This window comes from Equus quagga, unplaced genomic scaffold (assembly GCF_021613505.1).
Source record: "Equus quagga isolate Etosha38 unplaced genomic scaffold, UCLA_HA_Equagga_1.0 252_RagTag, whole genome shotgun sequence".
NCBI lineage: Eukaryota > Metazoa > Chordata > Mammalia > Perissodactyla > Equidae > Equus > Equus quagga.
In genome coordinates, this window is record NW_025799860.1 from 1,157,872 (window position 1) to 1,175,783 (window position 17,912).

A 17,912-nucleotide genomic window follows, 5' to 3' on the forward strand; every position below is an offset into this window, starting at 1 on the left:
GTTTGTAGATGCCAGTTAATCTACCCTTCCTCCCTTCTGGGTTCTGAACTAGAGGAAATAGACAGAAGCAGCCAGACGAAGATTCAAGTACAGTGCCAGCTTTATTAGAGTAAAGCTGAGTTGGAAGGTGTGTCTTGGGTGCAAGACTATCTGGTTGACCCTTGATGGAAGCCACACATCTGCCCAGTTGTGTCCCGGCAGCCATAGGTGGGTGTTCTTGTGTCGGGAAGCCTTATCTCTTTAACCTGTGTGGGCAGGGAGAGAGAGAGTGGAGCCCAGAGGGCGGGAAACCCAGCAGTGTCTTTGTGTTGTGTCCCTTCCTTCCGTCGTTGCACCCCACCCGACCCCTGCAAGCTTAGCTGCCGGCTGCCCACCTTCCTCACCCAGGCGGCCTGTGAGTGCTCTGAGCTCTGATGCAGGAGCAGGAATAGTCCCCTGTGGTTTCTGCCTGTGAAATGGAGCGCACGTTCTGTGTGAAAACACGTCCAGAGGAGATAAGGAGTGTTCCCTTTATAAACCATTAGGTTTGTTTTTAAATTCAGATGCAAGAAATCCAAACATTGGGCAGTTTCTCGGCTATGCTCGGGCCGTAATTAGATTGCTATCTGGTTTTGAATACAGTCCTGTGTTAACGATGGAGACACATTCTGAGAAATGCGTTGTTAGATGATTTTGTCATTATGTGAACATTCTAGAGTGCACTTACTCAAACCTATATGATACAGCCCACCACATACCTAGGCCATATGGTGTAATATGGGACCATGTATATGCGGTCTGTTGTTGACCGAAACATCATTATGTGGCACATGACTGTGTATGTTTGGTCCCTACACCAAATGTATACTAATAAGAATGTAATTTTGGAAGTGATTTTGTTGACATCATACTTTTTTCTTATACCATTAAATGTTGTGTGTTTTAGGCTTAATGGGCAAAAGACAATTTGTCACTATCGTTTCGAACATTAACAAAGATATGTCAAAATGCATGAACTTCATAAACTTTACTACCTTGTTTCAAAAATGAAATTTGGTTTTCCTTTAATGTTCCATCTTTATCATACATATGTAAAAATTAAGAAATGATTAAAATGTTCCTAAGGGGGTCGGTGTATGTGTGTGTGTGTGTGAGAGACTATGAAAAGAGCTTGTTTGTCGTGAAAGGTGGAGCAAAGTTGATCTAGAACAATGGATGGATTGTGTGTCCCTTAAGTCATCCTTCAAATATAGTTCCTTTCAGAAAAGCTCTGAAAGGCTTTCAGTGGCATAAGGCACAATTATGTGCCCTGGAAAATAACAGAATTAGAGGCATTTCCAGAAACTTTAAATATTAGTTGATATCTTCTCATGCAAAATTAAAGCATCTAATGAGGGTGTTTACCTCAGTTGAAGGCTGTTCCACTTTGAAGTCAATGGGGAAAGGACTCGTGATTGTTAGGCGGGTGTTCCAAAGTGAGCACTTCAGCATTTATAAAACAGCAAAAACTCAGTCAACTGTCTGTGATATCCAACTTGGAGCAGTGTCAAGTGTATGTTGGGCAGCTGCATAGCATGATTTGTGTGTGGAGTTATTTTGATATCAGAGGTGAAAGTTGGAAGACGTGTGTCCAAACTGTGTCTTTGATTTTAGTGCAATAGATTAAAACCCTGCAATTAGAAAGCAGGACCAGTGGTCTTGTAGGCCTTCTTGGTTCACGGTGATGAAACCATGCCATCTGCATATATAATTCTCATCTCAGCTGGATATGTGTTGGTAGGATCCACGTCTTACTGACATGCACCAGCGTATTCAAAAGTAATACCATATCATTAAATTCTGTGCACATTGTAAAAAGGAGAATTGTGCCGTGTTTTTCGTCACTCCCCCCACTGGAAATTAGTATCTGATTTACCCCCATTCTTACTATTCTGAATGAGATAAAACGATGCATCTCAAAGTTTAATATGCACATAAATACCTGGGGATCTTGTTATAAACACCAGTTCTTATTCCTTTGGTCTGGGGTTGGGCCTGAGATTCTGCATTTCTAACAATCTACAAGGCCATCTCTATGCTGCTGGTCCACAGACCAGACTTGGAGGAACAGGATACTGGTTCCTAGAAGCATGGGTAGAAGTTAAGGCCGTTAGGTTAGCCTCAAATACTTTGTCATCTTTGGAGCCAAATACCAGGGAGAGATGAATAAAAGCCTGAACTGTCCAGCATTATTCTCCACAAGTCCTTCACAGCGTGCGGATCCAACAGGACTCCGTTGTGGACTAGCTCTTCCTCAAAGACGGCCTCCTTGGGCAGAGCCGCTTGGGCAATGGCCTGAGAAGACCAGTGTGCAGTTCTTTGAGGAGAAAACCAGCATACCTTTTAAGTGGATTGTCTAGTAAGCCAATGGCTCTACATTTGTGGAGAGCAGACAGTTTGTCTTTTTAAATTTGGGATAGACCATGTTTTGGGTCCCACTAGTTAGGACTCAGAGTTGATAAAAGAAACATCTTTCCAAGGACATAACAGTTCTCGGGTCTGCCTGCATATTAAAATCACCAAGGCAGCTTAAAAAAAAATACCCTTCTTTGGCCACATCCCAGGTGAAGTAAGTCAGAACCTCTGGGCGTGAGACTTGGGCATCTCTATATTTTTTTAAAGGAGCCCAGGTGATTCCGAAGTGCATCAGGTTGAGAGGCCCTGGCTAAGGCAGTCCTTAACTCGGAAGACAGGAAACTCTCCTGAGATGCTCTGTTCTAGCTTGAGCTAATTCATCATTTGTGTCCTCTGAAAGCTTGTGACCAGGTCCCACTCAGGCTGACCCAAGATATTTGCAGTTTTGGGAGAGTTGACCTTGGTTTATAAATTAGGGGACAGGTAAACTTATCAAGCAGCATCTGATCGCGGAGTTCTTCCCTAAGAAAATTGAGACCTGGGGCGTTTATGACCCACGCTCTGCTGAAGCTTGGGGCTTTATGCTCCATGTGGATTTACTGTAGCCCTGTTAAAGCAACGAGAAAGTCATTAGAAGGTTTAAATTTGATAAGCCTCTGCATGGCCACTTCAGATTGTGTGTGTATGTATGTGCATGTGTTCACACCTTCAGCTAGTTTTTTAACTCAGTCATTAGCTAGTTTTTAAAACATTTTAGCCTAGTGGTCTTTATCAAATCCAGTGCTCGGAGGGCTGTCCTGTTTCTGCAGACAGTGCAACTTGAATACTCATGTGGTAGGTAGGCCACCACCCAGCCTGTGTGCCTCCCCTGGTGGGGGAGAGGTGTCCTTGGGGTGGGGGTGGTTGGCTTGTGGGGTTCAGGGAGCACTTGTTGAGTAATGAGATTTATCTTGAGGGCATTACCCCACTTTTTGGAAGTAATTTTTATGATTTTTTTTTAAAAGATTGTCACCTGAGCTAACAACTGTTGCCAAATCTTTTTTTTTTTTGCTTTTCTCCCCGAATCCCCCCAGTACACAGTTGTATATTTTATTTTGACAGTTTTTGTGACTGGTTTTATTACCGTGGCCATTTGGGGCCCGTTGTTCTTCATGGGTGTTTTCTAGATGTAGGGAGTTGCTAGATGTCTGGTCCTCAGAGAAAAAGGTGCATTTTATACTTACCATAAAATTACTCTGTGGCTTTGCTGTCCTTTGGCTCCAAATAAAAGCTAATCTTCTGAGTGTTTTCATTCAACATTGAGACCTACCTAACAAATTTGCACACTCAGTGATCTTTTCACAGACCATTCCTTTTTTCTTCCTGGAGAGTCATTATCGACCTGTCATGATGCGTGTTCATGGTTTCCTGGGCTGGAAGCCAGATGACAATCCTGCTTTTTTCGAAGACTGTCTGATGTAGCATCCTCTAGATTTTGTCTTCTCAAAGCCTTCTTCCCTGTGTCTGTTGATTTATAGACTGGAATCTCTGTGGAGTAGAGCCGCAGTGCCATATACTAATTAGTAAATGGAGGCACAGCCAGCCTAGGAATGAGCTCCTCAGCTGTGCCAAGGCAGTATTGGTCCTGAAGGATGTGGAATAAATGAGATTCACCTGTGAGTCAGCTTGGGACGGCGTCAGGAATCGGCCCTCGTCTCATCTCTCTGTGGCCTCCAGTCTTAGCACAGGGCTCTGTGCCTGCTGATCTTCAGGGCTGGTGAATGACTTCTGGCGTCACCTTGGTTTGCTACTCTGTGCTGTGCAATCTGGTCCTGACCTTCTCTGAACCTCTTCCAGTGGGGTGGGTAAGGTTCTACTGATCGATTAAGGTGGTGGCTCTCAACAGAGCTGCTCTTTGCCTCTAGGGAACATTAGGAGACATTTTTGACTGTCACAGTTGGGGGCGGGGAGTTCTAATGGCATCTAGTGGCTGGGAGACAGGGATGCTGCTGAACTTGCTACCATGTGCAGGACAGGACGCCCCCCCCCCCCCCATCACAAATGTCAATTGTGCCACAATTGAGAAGATCTGGATTAAAGGAATTTGTTACTTTTCAGAGACCTATGCTTTTTGTTTTGATGTTGCAGATGTTCTCAGAATACTCAGAGTTGCTGTGGTTTCGTTTTTGCCAATGGGAAGTTCTGTCGGCTGTCACTAACCTCCTGACCTAGTGAATGAAACTCACAGAACATGCGGATCTTATCTGATCCAGCACTGCAGCTTCCTTCTCGCTCCTGTGTCTCCCTTCCCCTTTGTCCACCTGCCAGTATGTGCACACACAAGAGGCCAAGTCAGAATGAAATACCAGCTGTTCCATTCCAACTGATTTTCCTTCCCCTCCGCAGCCTCTAGCAGAGATGGCCATATGTGAAGTGGCCAGAGGACGATTAGGCGTGGGAGTCGGGGAGGACGGAATAGAGAGGGCGGGAAGGAAGGCCTGTTCCGGATACAGAATTATTGGCCTACAACAGTATTTGAAAATTTATTTTGCTGTTGGTGCCAGATAGGGCGCCCTGAGCTACACCTCGTGTAGCTGCCGGGCAAATACCCGTTCAGGTGGGCGGAGTCGGAAGCTTTCCTTTCCCTGCCCGCAGGAAGGATGCAAGTGCCGAGTAATAAATGAGAACTTGGCACAGGACTGTCTTGGTTTGATCACTTCAAAGGTAGAATGGGACTAGTTGGTTTAAAACCCAGATGTCAAAAAAGCCTCCCCAAGAATACCAAAGGTGTGTTGTTTTAGCGGGTCTCTTTCAGTTACTGACTCAAAATAAGACTTGTTTAGCCAGTTCTAAAGGGAACAGGCTGTTTTCACTTAGAATGTGTTTTTCCTGTTTATAGAGAAAAGTGTTAGAATTTGTCGGAGGACCAAGCCATGAAAGTGGAGAAGAAGGGCCCGGAACAGTACCTGTTCCTGGGCAGCACCCTGTTGACTCCTGAGCTCCTTTGCTCCCTAGAATGGCAGGAGAGCTAAGTGGTTAGCATGACTGACAGGGATTCACACTGCTGATTTGAGGCTGCTGCTGAGTGGGCCCTATGACTGGTTTCGAGATGGTGGCACTGGGCCTGTGTGTCCGGGGCATCCAGGGGAGTGAACAACCTCAGGTCGTCTTCTCAGGAATCTGGACTTATTTTGGAGGAAAAAGCTGCTCTGCCTGTCCTCCTCTTCCTCCTCCACTTCTTTTAACAACAGAAGACAACTGTATTTAGAGCAGGAGTCTCTCCCCAGGCCATCTGTCTTCCTTATACCAGTAATTCCGTAAATATGTACTTTTCTTCCTCTCATCTGTTGATTCTCGCAATCCCTTGAGGTTGGTGGGATATGTTGCATTAGACTCAGCTCCTTAATATCACTGGACTGTGGTTTCTGATTTGTGTTTCATATTGGTAAGTCTCTTGCATTTTGAGTGTCTGCAGGCCGCTGGTAGATGCAGGGTGCTTTGGTGGAGACCACATTGTATTAGACAGGACATGAGCTCGAGCAGACTTGAGCATTGTTCGATTCTCATTCTAACTGGAAAACATGACATTTTCTGGGCCTCCGTGTCCTCCTCCGTAAATTGAGGATTTGTAATGGTTATTATTTGCCTAAGCAGGATCTAATGCGGTCTCCCAGTCTGTATAAAGGACCCTTATACATTTTAATTTATCATATTTCCTTTTAAAGTCCATCATTAGGCCAGTGTGCTGCTCTGGCGAGCACAGAATCGGGAGTTTCATAAGATGATGTGCCGTCCTTTCAAATTAGCATCCAGTTGGTTTCTATACCACATTTTGTTTGCAGAGTAATGGAAGCCCAGATTGCAAATGGTAATGGCTACTATTTTTTAAAACAGTTTTCCACGTACTCTAAGTTGCTCTGAACGTAAATTGATACGGGGCTGGAAAGAGAAGTCAGAGGAAATTGCTTCAGAGTTGAATCATTATTATCTTAAAGACTTGTTACTTCCGTAAAGAAGTCAGACAAGAAGCCTCGGAAACTTACAATTTATGACTGACCCTCATCTAGCGTTTAATTAGAGTGTCATAGTGTTCTCTTTCACACAGTTTTATGTGAATAGATGTGTGGACCTGAATTTTATAAAGCAAGCCAACAAGACCACTGCCAAGCATTAATTTCCTGACCCAGTAACATAGAAATTCAAAGTTCAAATTCCATGTATAGAGGTCACTAGAGAAGTTTTGTCCTAAATCTCTGTAGTGAAAATCGATACGTATATCGATTGTCCCCAGTATCTTAAAATTTGGTATGTAAAACTTTTCTTAACAGATTTTTTGAAAAGAACATGTTTTAAACAAAGAAAAACGAAATTCAAATGAAAACATTTATGGAACCTCTGAAACATCTCTGGGAATGCTGAAGGCCTTTGGAACACAGTTTGAAAACCAGTAACTAGGATCATTCGCCCCCTCTACTCATCCAGCTCTAACAGTCCTCTGTGGTTCTACAACTTTCCCCAGTTTGTACATGTGGAAGCTGAGATGGACAGACTTGTCTAGGATCACACGGTACCAGTGTGTAGACTACAGATCAAAGATTGCCAGGCCCCGGGTGCAGAGGTTCTTTCAGCTCCTCCTCACCCTTTTGGTGTCTTCCTGTGATCATCTCGGGTAACCAGCGGTGAAGCCAGCAGCTTCCAGCAAAGCTTCTCTGACTTGCTTCCCCTCCCATCCCTAGTCTTGGCCGTCTTTTTGTTCCCACAATAACTGTCCCTTCTAGAATTTTTTTCTGTACTTTTTTTTCCCTCTTTTTTCTCTTTTAATACCTGTCCACCACCATATCCACTTTAGTTTAACCCCATCTGTTCAAGGGCACAAAGATTTTTCCCTATTATGTGACAAGATCTTAGGGTAAAAGCAGGCGGAAATATACTCTGAGAGTGCTGGGTTCTTTGTGGTTCACGCCAGAAGGAGGTCATTGCTGATCTGTCTTTCTTTATCTGATTTCCACCATCCTGTCCTTTCATCTAGCAAACACTTAATGGCCATCGACTGTGTGCAAGGCACGGCCATTCCCGGCATTTCCTGTCTTTGGGGAGTTTACAGACCCCACAGGACAGATGAAAGAAAGGATTATCCTACAGAGCAGTGGGTAAGACGCTCTTCAGAAGGAGCACAAACTGTTGAGTGTTCCCAGGAGGATGAACTCTCCTCAGTCTGGGGAGCCAGAGGAAGCTTTATGCAGGAGATGGGGTTCGGCTTTGTGATATGGGTGGGATTCCCAAGGGAACATGGATGAGCACAGTAGACTTAGGATTTCTTGAATGTTATTGTGCAGGATGAGGCTAAAAGTAGGCGCCAAGAACCACCGTTAAAAGACAGATGTGAAGTAGTTCAGGTGGTACTTATTCATCTGCCTGGTTTTCTCTCTGCTGCAACTGGGCTGTTCTCAGTTGGTTTGAGAATTTGGCATCTGCCAGGCAAGTCTGGCCTGGAGCTGTCCAAAGGGCGGCTTGTGAGCTTGATCCGGAGCTTGTAAGAGTGGCCATGTCTGGTGAGCTGGTGGCAGATTTCTCTGTGTAATTTCTTTCTGTTGCTAGGCCTGTGGTCGCCCTTACTAATGGTCCATCCTGGTCCTGGCTGTGCTGTGAGGAATGAGGGAAAGTCCTCGCCAGGGCTGCGGTGGGCCCATGAGGCTTGTCTCCCTGTCTCCAAGTATGACTCCTTCGCCTACCCCTGACTCTGGAGGTGGGCTTGCTTGCTTTTTTTTTTTTTGTAACAGCTTTATTGAGATATGATTCACACATCATACAATTCTCCAATTCCGTGGCTTTTAGTATATCAGAATTGTGCATCCTTCTCCACAATTTTAGAACATTTTTATCACCCTCCAAAATAAACCCTACATTCCTTAGTTGTCCCCGTGAGCCCTAAGCAACTACTATTGTACTTTCTGTCTCTGGATTTGCCTGTTCTAGATGTGTCTGTGGGGACCTGGAAATGGCCACCCCAAGATATGTCTCTTTGGCATGAGGATTATTTGAGGCTGGTTTCTTTGCAGATAGGAAAGCAACTGAAAAGTAGAACTTGCTTACCCTTTTGTTAAGAGACATTTACATTGTAAAGGAAATCTCCATCTGTAAAGATATCCCCGTCTCTACCAGGAAGAAGGGGAGATGACCTTATCTCTAGAAACTCTTAATACCAAAGGCAAGGACTTAAATCTGCATAATAGTTTTATTCCTGTTTCTGGTAACCTCCTGTAACTGACTTCCCCCCTCCTCCCAACCTTGGCATTTCTTTAAGGATTAAGCATCTTTCCTTAGGCTAGGAACTGATTGCTGCGCTCACCTGTGACCACCCAGCTCAAGACAATAGACTTGCCTCCTGCTGCGCCCTCAGAGAGAGCAGACCCACTACCTGCTGTGTCCATCAAGCACTGTGCCAACAGGGCAATCTTGTGACTATTGTGGGAGGAACATTTCAATCATGTGAAACACCCTGTTTGGGGGTATATAACCACTCTGTGCATCCCACTTGTTCTGTGCCCTTTCTTCCTTCGGGAAGAAAGGCCCCGGGCCATGGTTCCTCATAAAGCTTTGTTTAATTTTCTCTTGCTATTCTGTCTCATGTGAATTTAGTTCGTTCTCTGGCCAGACGAACCCACATTAGGTAGAGGAAAAGTCTTCCTCCCCTACATGTCTTATAAATAGAGTCATGAATATGTGGTCTTTTGTGACTGTCTTTTTTCACTTAGCATAATGTTTTCCGGGATCATCCATGTTTTAGCATGTACCAGTACTTTATTTCTTTTTATTGACGAATAATATTCCATTTTATGTGGATATGATGCGGGGTCGCTGAGCCGAGGAGTCGAAAGAAAGATTTCTTAGACTCTTAAGATCTGGCAGTAGTGCTCTTTTATTTAGAGAATAGTGTAGCATGGGGACAGGACCCATGGGCAGGCAGAGCTCCTGCTGCTGCCCCGAGTTGAGGGTTAGGGCTAAATTTAAGGCATAGGTATGTGAGTCATCTCTTTACGAAGACAAAGGAAAGAACATGAATAAAAGTTAAAATGGTATCAGTGCAGGTGGGGTCTGGTCATTGCGTGATCCCATGACTTTTAGACAAGAATCAAATCTGATTAAGTAAAGATTAGAAAGGTTAGACACCACCACCCTAAACCAGTTACATGAGATTGCCAGACAGCAACCAACTTAAGTTCTTGCCTTCCCCATTAAGAATTTCTAGGGATAAGGTCATCTCTCTTCTTCTTCCTGGTACAGAGAGGGAGGCACCTTTTACAGATAGAGATTTACCTTACAAATGTAAATGTGTCCCAACAAGGGCAAGTTCCATTCCCCAGAGCCTCCTTCCCTGTCCCAGTTTATCGAAAGCAATCAGCCCAAAACAATCCTGATGCCAAAGAGACATATCCTGGGGTGGCCAATTTCAGGTCCCTACAAGGTCATCCCCCCTTCCTTCACAAACGCAAATGTCTCAAAAGGGCAAGCAAAATTCCAGTCCTCGGAGCCTGCTTCTCATCTGCAGTTTTAAAATAACCAGCCTAAAAATCCTCATCATAAACCATTTTAAAATTAAGCAGCCTAAAAGTCCTCATCAGATATACTACATTTTGTTTATCCGTTCATCAGTCAATGGACATTTGGATTTCATTTTTTGTCTTCTATGAATAATGCTACTATAAACATCTGTGTGTAAGTTTTTACATGGATGTATATTTTCGTTTCTCTTGGGAGAATTCCTAGGAGCAGAGTTGGCTCCGTCATATGGTAATTCTGTGCTTAACCATTTGAGGAACTGCCAGACTACTGTCCTCACTGGCTGCACCCTTGTACATTCCCACCTGCAGTGTTTAAGAGTTCCAGCTTCTCTCTATCCTCGCCAACACTTGTTCTTATCTGTCCTTCTTCATTATAGCCATCCTAGTGGATATGAACTGGTATATCATTGTCGGTTTGATTTGCATTGCCCTAATATGGCTAATGATGATGATGAGCGTATGCTTTTATTTTTTAAGAGAACCGACACATTTCTTTGCCAGAGATCTTTGACCACATTTGGAAAGGTGGCAGCCAGATTTTGTTGTATTGAGGAGTGAATGGGAAGGAAGGCAGTGAATGCTGCTCTTTTAGGAAGCACAGGAGTCAGAGGAGATACACGTTAGGGTGGTTAGTGGCAGTGACTGACCCGGAAGTGTTAACTCATTGCAGACAGACTTGGTGCAAACGTCTTTCTGGAGGAGGACAGGTGAAGTCATGGCCCTGGGCTGTCACTGCTCTGGTTGGCAACAAGCACTCTGGGATATACTGTGTAGTTCTTTTTGTGCCTATAGGCCCACTTTGCTAGAGGATCCAGCTCTTGGAAGGTCTGGAGGCAGGCAGATTCTTGGCCTGATCAACAACTTTTTGATTACTATTGTTCTGTGGCCTCTTGATTAATTGTGTGGCCGTTACTGATGATTATCATTAGGTCCTTTTATGGCACCAAGACCCTCTGGTGAGAATTGCTGTCTTGTTATCCTATTCCTGTGGGAGATAGGGATGTCTCTTGAATAATGATTTTGAAAAGTCTTTTAAAATTCTTCTTAATAGAAATTGTAGAGATGAATTCTAATTTAATTCTCTGTGTGTGCTGGTTGTTTGCTGATATAGTCTCTGCTATTTCAGACCATAAATTCCACTGGAGTAAAGGATATTCTGGCAGTTCTATAGTCACTTAAAATCTGGGCCCTCAATAATCAGAACTATACCCTGAACTTCTTCGAGTTAGGGATTTTCACTCCAAATTTGTATGTGTCTGAGCTGGAATAATTTAAACTTGGCTGGGTTTCTCGACCATCGTTTTGCCCCTCGAATGCACCACCTGGGTCATTCTGATTGTCCCCACGGCCAAGCAGAGAAGTTTGCCACCTTCCACTGAAGCCCTCGTTCGGTTCTTGGCCCTTGGCTTTTCGTTTGCTTAAACTCTGCAACCTGGAACAGCTTCTTCAGGGGGTTCATTGTGGAAGCAGAGTGGGGTTTCCTGTCTGAAAATTGACAGGTAATTCCTGTCAGCGTTTGGAGTGCGCTCCTGAAATAGTAAAAGAAAATCACCAGAAGACTGTCTTTTTTGATATATTTCTTAGTGTACTTGCTCTGGGAAAATCCCTTCAGCCTGGGGTAAAACCTGCTGACTAATGTGGGTTATCAAAAAGGAAGTGCAGGCACTTCCTATAGAACCTGGGGCAGTACCCGGTTAGAGGGGTGGCTTCTAAAGCATCAGCCCCTTGAGGGTGGGAACTCGGTCCCATTCATCATTCAGTCCCCAGGGCCTGATGGCAGCAACTGCTGGCTGTGTACTTGTAGCAAGAATGGAGGAAGGAAAGAGGGCAGGTGCTGCTCAGCTGGCCATATTGAGACGGGCTGAATAAGGTGCCATAGTGCCCAGATGACAAGTCACTTAGTCAACAGGTGTTTTATCATGCCCGGGGGGTTACTGTCTTTCTCTGAGAAGGTATGTGGAGTAATCATGGGATCCCACACAGAAACCGGTAAACAATCAAAGGTAGATAGACAAGTGTTTTAAAATTACAGACTAGGCAGGGGCATCTTAGGCTGAAGCAGCGGGGGAAGTGATCTGAAGCAGGTGGGACCGGAGCTGGGGCTTGGGGACAGGCCGGGTTTAGGTTATCAGCATGATACGGGAGGGCCAGCCAGGTGGAGGACCAGTTCGAGTAAAGAAAGGGAGACCCTGAAGAAGGATATTCAGGGTTATGGTGAGAGCAGACCTACCGATCTGGAGGGGCCACATGGATCAGAGGAACTTATGTGATAAAGTAGTGCGAGACGGAGTTTGAGCCCCATTGTATTGGTAGAATGGTGGCATGGCATAGTGACAGCAACCGTCCGCCTGGGTCAGGGCTCTCAAACGTGAGTGGACATCAGAATCACCTGGAAGGCTTATTGAAGCACAGCTTGCTGCCCCCTGCCCCCCAAAAGGTGCTGACTCAGTAGGGCAGGGCTTGAGAATTTGCATTTCTCTCTGCTGCTGCTGAGTAGGGACCACACTCTGAGAACCATTGGTCTAGAATTCAGGGGTTGGTAACTTTTTCTGTTAATGGCAGGATAGTAAAGGTTTTAGGCTTTTGTCCTAGGGTCCCTGTCACATATTCTTTGTTGCTTTTCACGACCCTTTAAGCATGTACAAACCATTCTTGGTCAGACACGAACAGGCTGGTGGGGCTGGAGGGATGACAAAGGGACGTGGTTTAGTGATTCCTGGGCTGTGCCTAGATTATCCCTCCTCTGCCGCATAGCTGGCTGACCTTTGCCAAGTTTATCTCTCTCTGCCTTTATTTCATCTATAAAACAGAGATGATATAAATAGTTCTTACCATATAGGACTCTCAGAAGAATTCAATGAACTGAGGCAGAAAAAACCATTTATCACAAGGCCTGAGGCATAGCTAGAATTTATTTGTCATTTACTATTAGTAGTAGCAGTGGTCCTGCCAACTCCTGATGACTCCGTTGATAGGTGAGGGAAAGACAGGCAGACCAAATCTGCTGCATTGCAGACTGTGAAAGATCCCAATATCATTTCCTCTTAGGCTGCTTATGAAGAGGAATCCTTTGACCTGAAACATATCTGCACTGTGAATACATCCTGGGTTAGTCCCCCATAGATCACTGCTCCACCTTTCCCTTGGCACACTTAGAAAATGGTGCCATTTGTAAGCTGGCTGGGTCTTGGGCCCAGGACTCTGGCTGTAGGGATGGATATCTGGGCCCCCCAGTGACTCATGTGCAACCTATGCTTTGGCCCCGTTTGCTGGGAAGCCTTCATTTAGGACCTTGGCCCAGCCTGTGCTGGTATCAGATAGGATCTGGCCACATTATATTGAAACCATGCCTTTTGACTTCTCATTTTGCCCTGTGGTGTAAGTGCAAGTGAGAACTGCAGAAAAGCAGGTTATCGCGTGCTCCACATTTCCTGTGCTGAAGTGTGGAAGTGAGTAGTGAGGTGGAGCTTTTACCCGTGGTAGCTAGAACGGAAAGACCACTGGGTCCCTCTGGCAAAGCCTCTCTGTGATAGTGCCCAGGGTGAGACCATGTGGTGGCTCCAAGAGACTCAGCTTGTCTCTGGACACTGCTAATGAAAGCTGGCCACGCTTAAGTAATATGGGGGCTCTCTCCCCTTCCTCATCTGATTACCCCTGAGGGGGCCTCCACTTTTCTTGCTCATCTCTCCAGCTGCGAGCTCTAATCCTTGCCAGAGCACGTAATAATGACTTTGTAATCTCAAGTTACAGATGCACAAAAGTGCCCAGTGGCAATATGGCTCCACCCTCCGCTTAGGTTTTTGCTGACATCCAGTGTGAAATGTTGTTCCATCTCCCCCCCACCTTGCAAAACAAACTTCCTGTTTTGGGCTTGATCCAGACTGGAGCTGCCTGCTGCACCTGTTAACACACTCGGACACGCATTTCCCCCTCTGTATTTATACAGCTTCTTGTCACTGGGCCAGATTTCCCCTCTCAGCTTACAGATCCTGAAACATAACATAAGATACTTGAACCAGCAAGTTAAGAAAAAAGTAAGCTCACATTTTAGAGCTATTCGAGTGAAAACATGACTTTTGGTTTATTTCACTGTGTTTTACTATGACCCCTCTGCTAACTGTCCTCCTCCTTCACAGCAGAATGGAAGTGAAGTCGACTCACGCAGGAGCCGGAGTGAAACCCACGAACCCACAAACCCAGCCTACACCATGAACTCGTGTCTCCCTTCTCTGCTGTAAGAGCCAAGGGCGGGTGAAGTTGCTGGAGAGCAATGGCTCTCTTCCCTCTGTGGAAGTTGTCTTCTCAGAAGCTGGGCTTTTTCCTCGTGACTTTTGGCTTTATTTGGGGTATGATGCTCCTGCATTTTACCATCCAGCAGCGAACTCAGCCTGAAAGCAGCTCCATGCTGCGCGAGCAGATCCTGGACCTCAGCAAGAGGTACATCAAGGCGCTAGCTGAAGAAAACAGGAATGTGGTGGATGGACCGTACGCTGGTGTCATGACAGCTTACGGTAAGCACTGTGCTGCTGGGACCTCTCGTTTGAGTGTGGCTGTACCTCAAAAGGATACCACAGGCTCTCTTGGTCTTGTCACCACTGACTTCATGGCAGTGAATTGCACGCAGAGGGACACTTGTAGACCGTTAAAGGAATGCCTTTGGGAGATGCTGAGCTCTGGTACACACTGACACTTAGCCCTAGGAGCAATGGGGCAGAACAGTTAGCATGCTATTGGTTGTATTTGCAGCTAGCTCCTCCTCCTCCAACACATTTCTGGATTGCATGATCTCATCTGGGAGTATGATCAGGGAATGTAGAAAAATATTCTCATTATCTTTCCCTGACAAAACTTAATTAGGACTGGTGGGGTGAGGTAAGGAGGGTGGGGAGGAATGTTCTGTGCATGCCAAGAAACTGTATGCCTCCCTCCGGCCAGCATGCAGGACAGGCAGGACGTTGGGGCTTATGTGCTGGCTAATAGCTTTCACCTTTGACTTCTTCAGGGTTTGCTGCTCTTGTTTCTTGCCCTTGTCTCGTAATTACCCTCACTTTGAAAGAAGTCTTTATGTACTTGTTACTTTTTTTTGTCAGGTGCCTGAAATCCTTTTTGAAATGAGGTTGAGGAAAAAAAACATACATATGGAATATTACTTATTTTCTTTTGGCAAAAGTTATGCTTAATATAGAAAAAATTGGAAGCGGTAGACAAGCAAAAAAAGGGAAGAAAAAAGAAAACCATATAAATCTACTACTCTAGGAAATAACCACAATTAACATTTAAGTGTATATCTTATATATACACAAAAATGTATATACAGATACGTATATACATATATATACACACAAAATACTTACAAATATATATATACACACAAATACAAAACAAAAATTGCAAATGAAACCTGGATCATATTGTTTCGGAGAATTCACATCCCAGTTCTCTTGTGGTCACTGAGTGTCGCAGTGGACTTGATCTGTAGAAGATGACCTGCACTTACCCTTCAGTGACAAGTCTAGTCATTGAGTGGAGACTTCAGTGGCCTCAAGGTTTGGGACCTTGAGGTATAATATAAATGAGATATAAGAATGGGGTTGGGTGAGGTGGAGGAAGGTTGGTGTTCCGCTTTGCGACCCAATCGAGGAACGTTCCCTGATGTATGTGGAGTTCAAATAATAATTCTTGAAAATGTGCAGCAGCAGATTGAAGCTTGAGTTCAAACACAGGAAATCCTACTCAATTTTACATATATTTATATGTATTTTCTGAAGGGATCCAGGAAACTTGGAAACTTTTTAATTTTATGTATTTTTTTGGTAAGGAGAAAATGGTTGCTTTTAACATACAATGTGGAAATTCTTTTTCAGTGCCTACTATTTGGTCACACTCTCTGCTTTTAACCTATTCAAGCTTTGGCAGTGTCTGTAGACACTGGCTTTTTTAATATGTCTAAATAAAATGCCACCTTTTTTAATCTGATGGATTGAAAAATGAGACTCTACTTTGAGAGCTCATGTTGAAAAACAACTAAGTAGTTTTTCAGAGGGTGCATTTTTAAATTACTCATTGACTTTGATCTTCTGTAACATTTCCTGAATATTACAAGTAAACCACCAGAAAAAATAAATAAAGCAAATGGTCACCATTGCTGTTACCAATGTGTAACAAGTAAAACAGTTGCTGTTTTCAAGTTTCTGGTTCAATGCATTCCATGTTACACATTTGGGGGGAAAGTCCAGTAGGAATTTCCTCCTTCGGTTTATCGAACCTTTTCCCTGGGAAGAAACAAGCTACGTGAATGGTAAATTTCCAGACTTTCAATTTCTCTAGTTTTGACTGTTAAATTTCTTTCTTTTGTACTGCTAAACATCTCATAGGGTAGGCTTTCTCCAAACTCTGAAGGACAATGATCTGGTCTTAGCTTTTCAGCCTTTTCAGCGTTATGTTTTTTAGAAAGCTACCAAAAACCCCAAAGTAGTCTGTTAGAATTTTAACCACCTTATATGCTTATAATCATAGGACTTTGGAGCGCAGAGAAACTACAGAAATGATTTGTCCCAACTTCCTCCTTTTATAGATGAACTCTGACAAAGTAATTCTTTTTCTTAAAAACAACAAAGAAACAACCACACAGGCCCCATCAGCAAGTCTAACTCACACTGCTATTTTTCTCTTTCATCTAATCGACTTAACATGTCAATCAAAGTGGTCTTTGGAGCCGAGTTTCTGGAATTTAATTGGACTGTGAATATATGCTTGAGGCATTGGGATCATCATGTGGTGAACTCCCACGAAGACAGGGCATCTCACTTGATACTGTTGATATTTTGGACTAGATAATTTGTTGTTGTGGGGGTCTGTTCTTGCATTTTAGGAGGTTTAGCAGTATCTCCAGTGTCTGTACCCACTGAGTACCAGCAGCACCCCCCTCGTAGTGACAATCAAAAATGTCTCCAGACACGGGAGGCAAAATTGCCCCCCTCCCCACCATGGAAAACCACCAAGAGTAGAAACAGCAAACACTATCTAACAGCATCTTCTTACGGAAATTCTCAAGCAGATAACTAGGTTGTGTTATTTAAAATTTGATAGCCTAGCCTTCTCCCTGCTTCTTAGTTCTGGGCAACAACAGTTGGAACTGAGCAAGATGGTATAGTCCAGAGGCAGTCCTGGAAAGCTGGAGAGCTATTCTGACGATGTATGCTTCCCCCGGAGTCTGTCAGTACCAGTTGTGGACATGTCAGCAGGTGGGCAGCTCTAGCAGTCACTGTCAGATACAGATGCAGAGACCGCAGGATATTCACTGGTTTAGCTGGGCTGGCAGAGCGGGGATGAAGATGTGTGAGCCATTGGTTTGCAGTTTTGTTCTCTGCCACAGATGCAGCTCGTGTACAGAGCATTGCCTAGATGTCTGCTCTGAAGGAGTAAAGAGCTGATCCTACATGGCTGGGATCTATGTCTGATTTGAATGAATCCAGCTGACAGAAAAAATCCCGTCTCCCATCCCCATATTGGGATAATCAGAGGCTCTTGCTTTATGCTTTAATATGTGTCTTCGGTAGCTGTGGCAGATGTTGGAAGAATCCTGCTAGCTGATTTCAGGTTATTACTGATTTATTAGAATCCCTGACATGAGATCCTAGATCAGCAGGGTTCAGCAAATTATGACCTCTGGGTCAAATTCCAGCCTCTGCCTGTTTGTGTAAATAAAGCTTTATTGAAACACAACCACTCCCATTTGTTTATAACAGCTGTAATAACAGAGAAACATGATAATACCAGTATTTATTTCCCATAACATCTAAAACATACTGACTCCATCCTTCAGTATTCACCATAGTTCGTTCTAAAACACTCATTTGATCATGTTCCTTCTTGACTCAGCAATTTCCCAGGACTCCCATGGGCTAAGGCGTGGTCAGCAAACTATGGCCTTGGGCCAGATCCTCTTGTTTTTGTCTGTGAAGTGTCTTAGAACCCAGTGTACCCCTTTGTGTGTTG

The 17,912-nt window shown here is 44.3% G+C and overlaps 1 protein-coding gene across 4 annotated transcripts in view; it reads left to right on the top strand.

Moving 5' to 3' along the window:
• LOC124233828 (alpha-1,6-mannosylglycoprotein 6-beta-N-acetylglucosaminyltransferase A) overlaps positions 1 to 17,912 on the top strand; it is a 323,186-nt gene that overhangs the window by 103,784 nt on the left and 201,490 nt on the right. For 2 of the 4 annotated variants that reach the window (XM_046651070.1, XM_046651069.1), the window contains one exon: positions 14,051 to 14,425. In XM_046651070.1, the coding sequence (XP_046507026.1) occupies positions 14,185 to 14,425 (241 nt within the window). In that variant the 5' untranslated portion in view covers positions 14,051 to 14,184. The remainder of the gene's footprint in view (positions 1 to 14,050; positions 14,426 to 17,912) is intronic. The other 2 variants (XM_046651068.1, XM_046651071.1) reach the window with 1 other exon arrangement.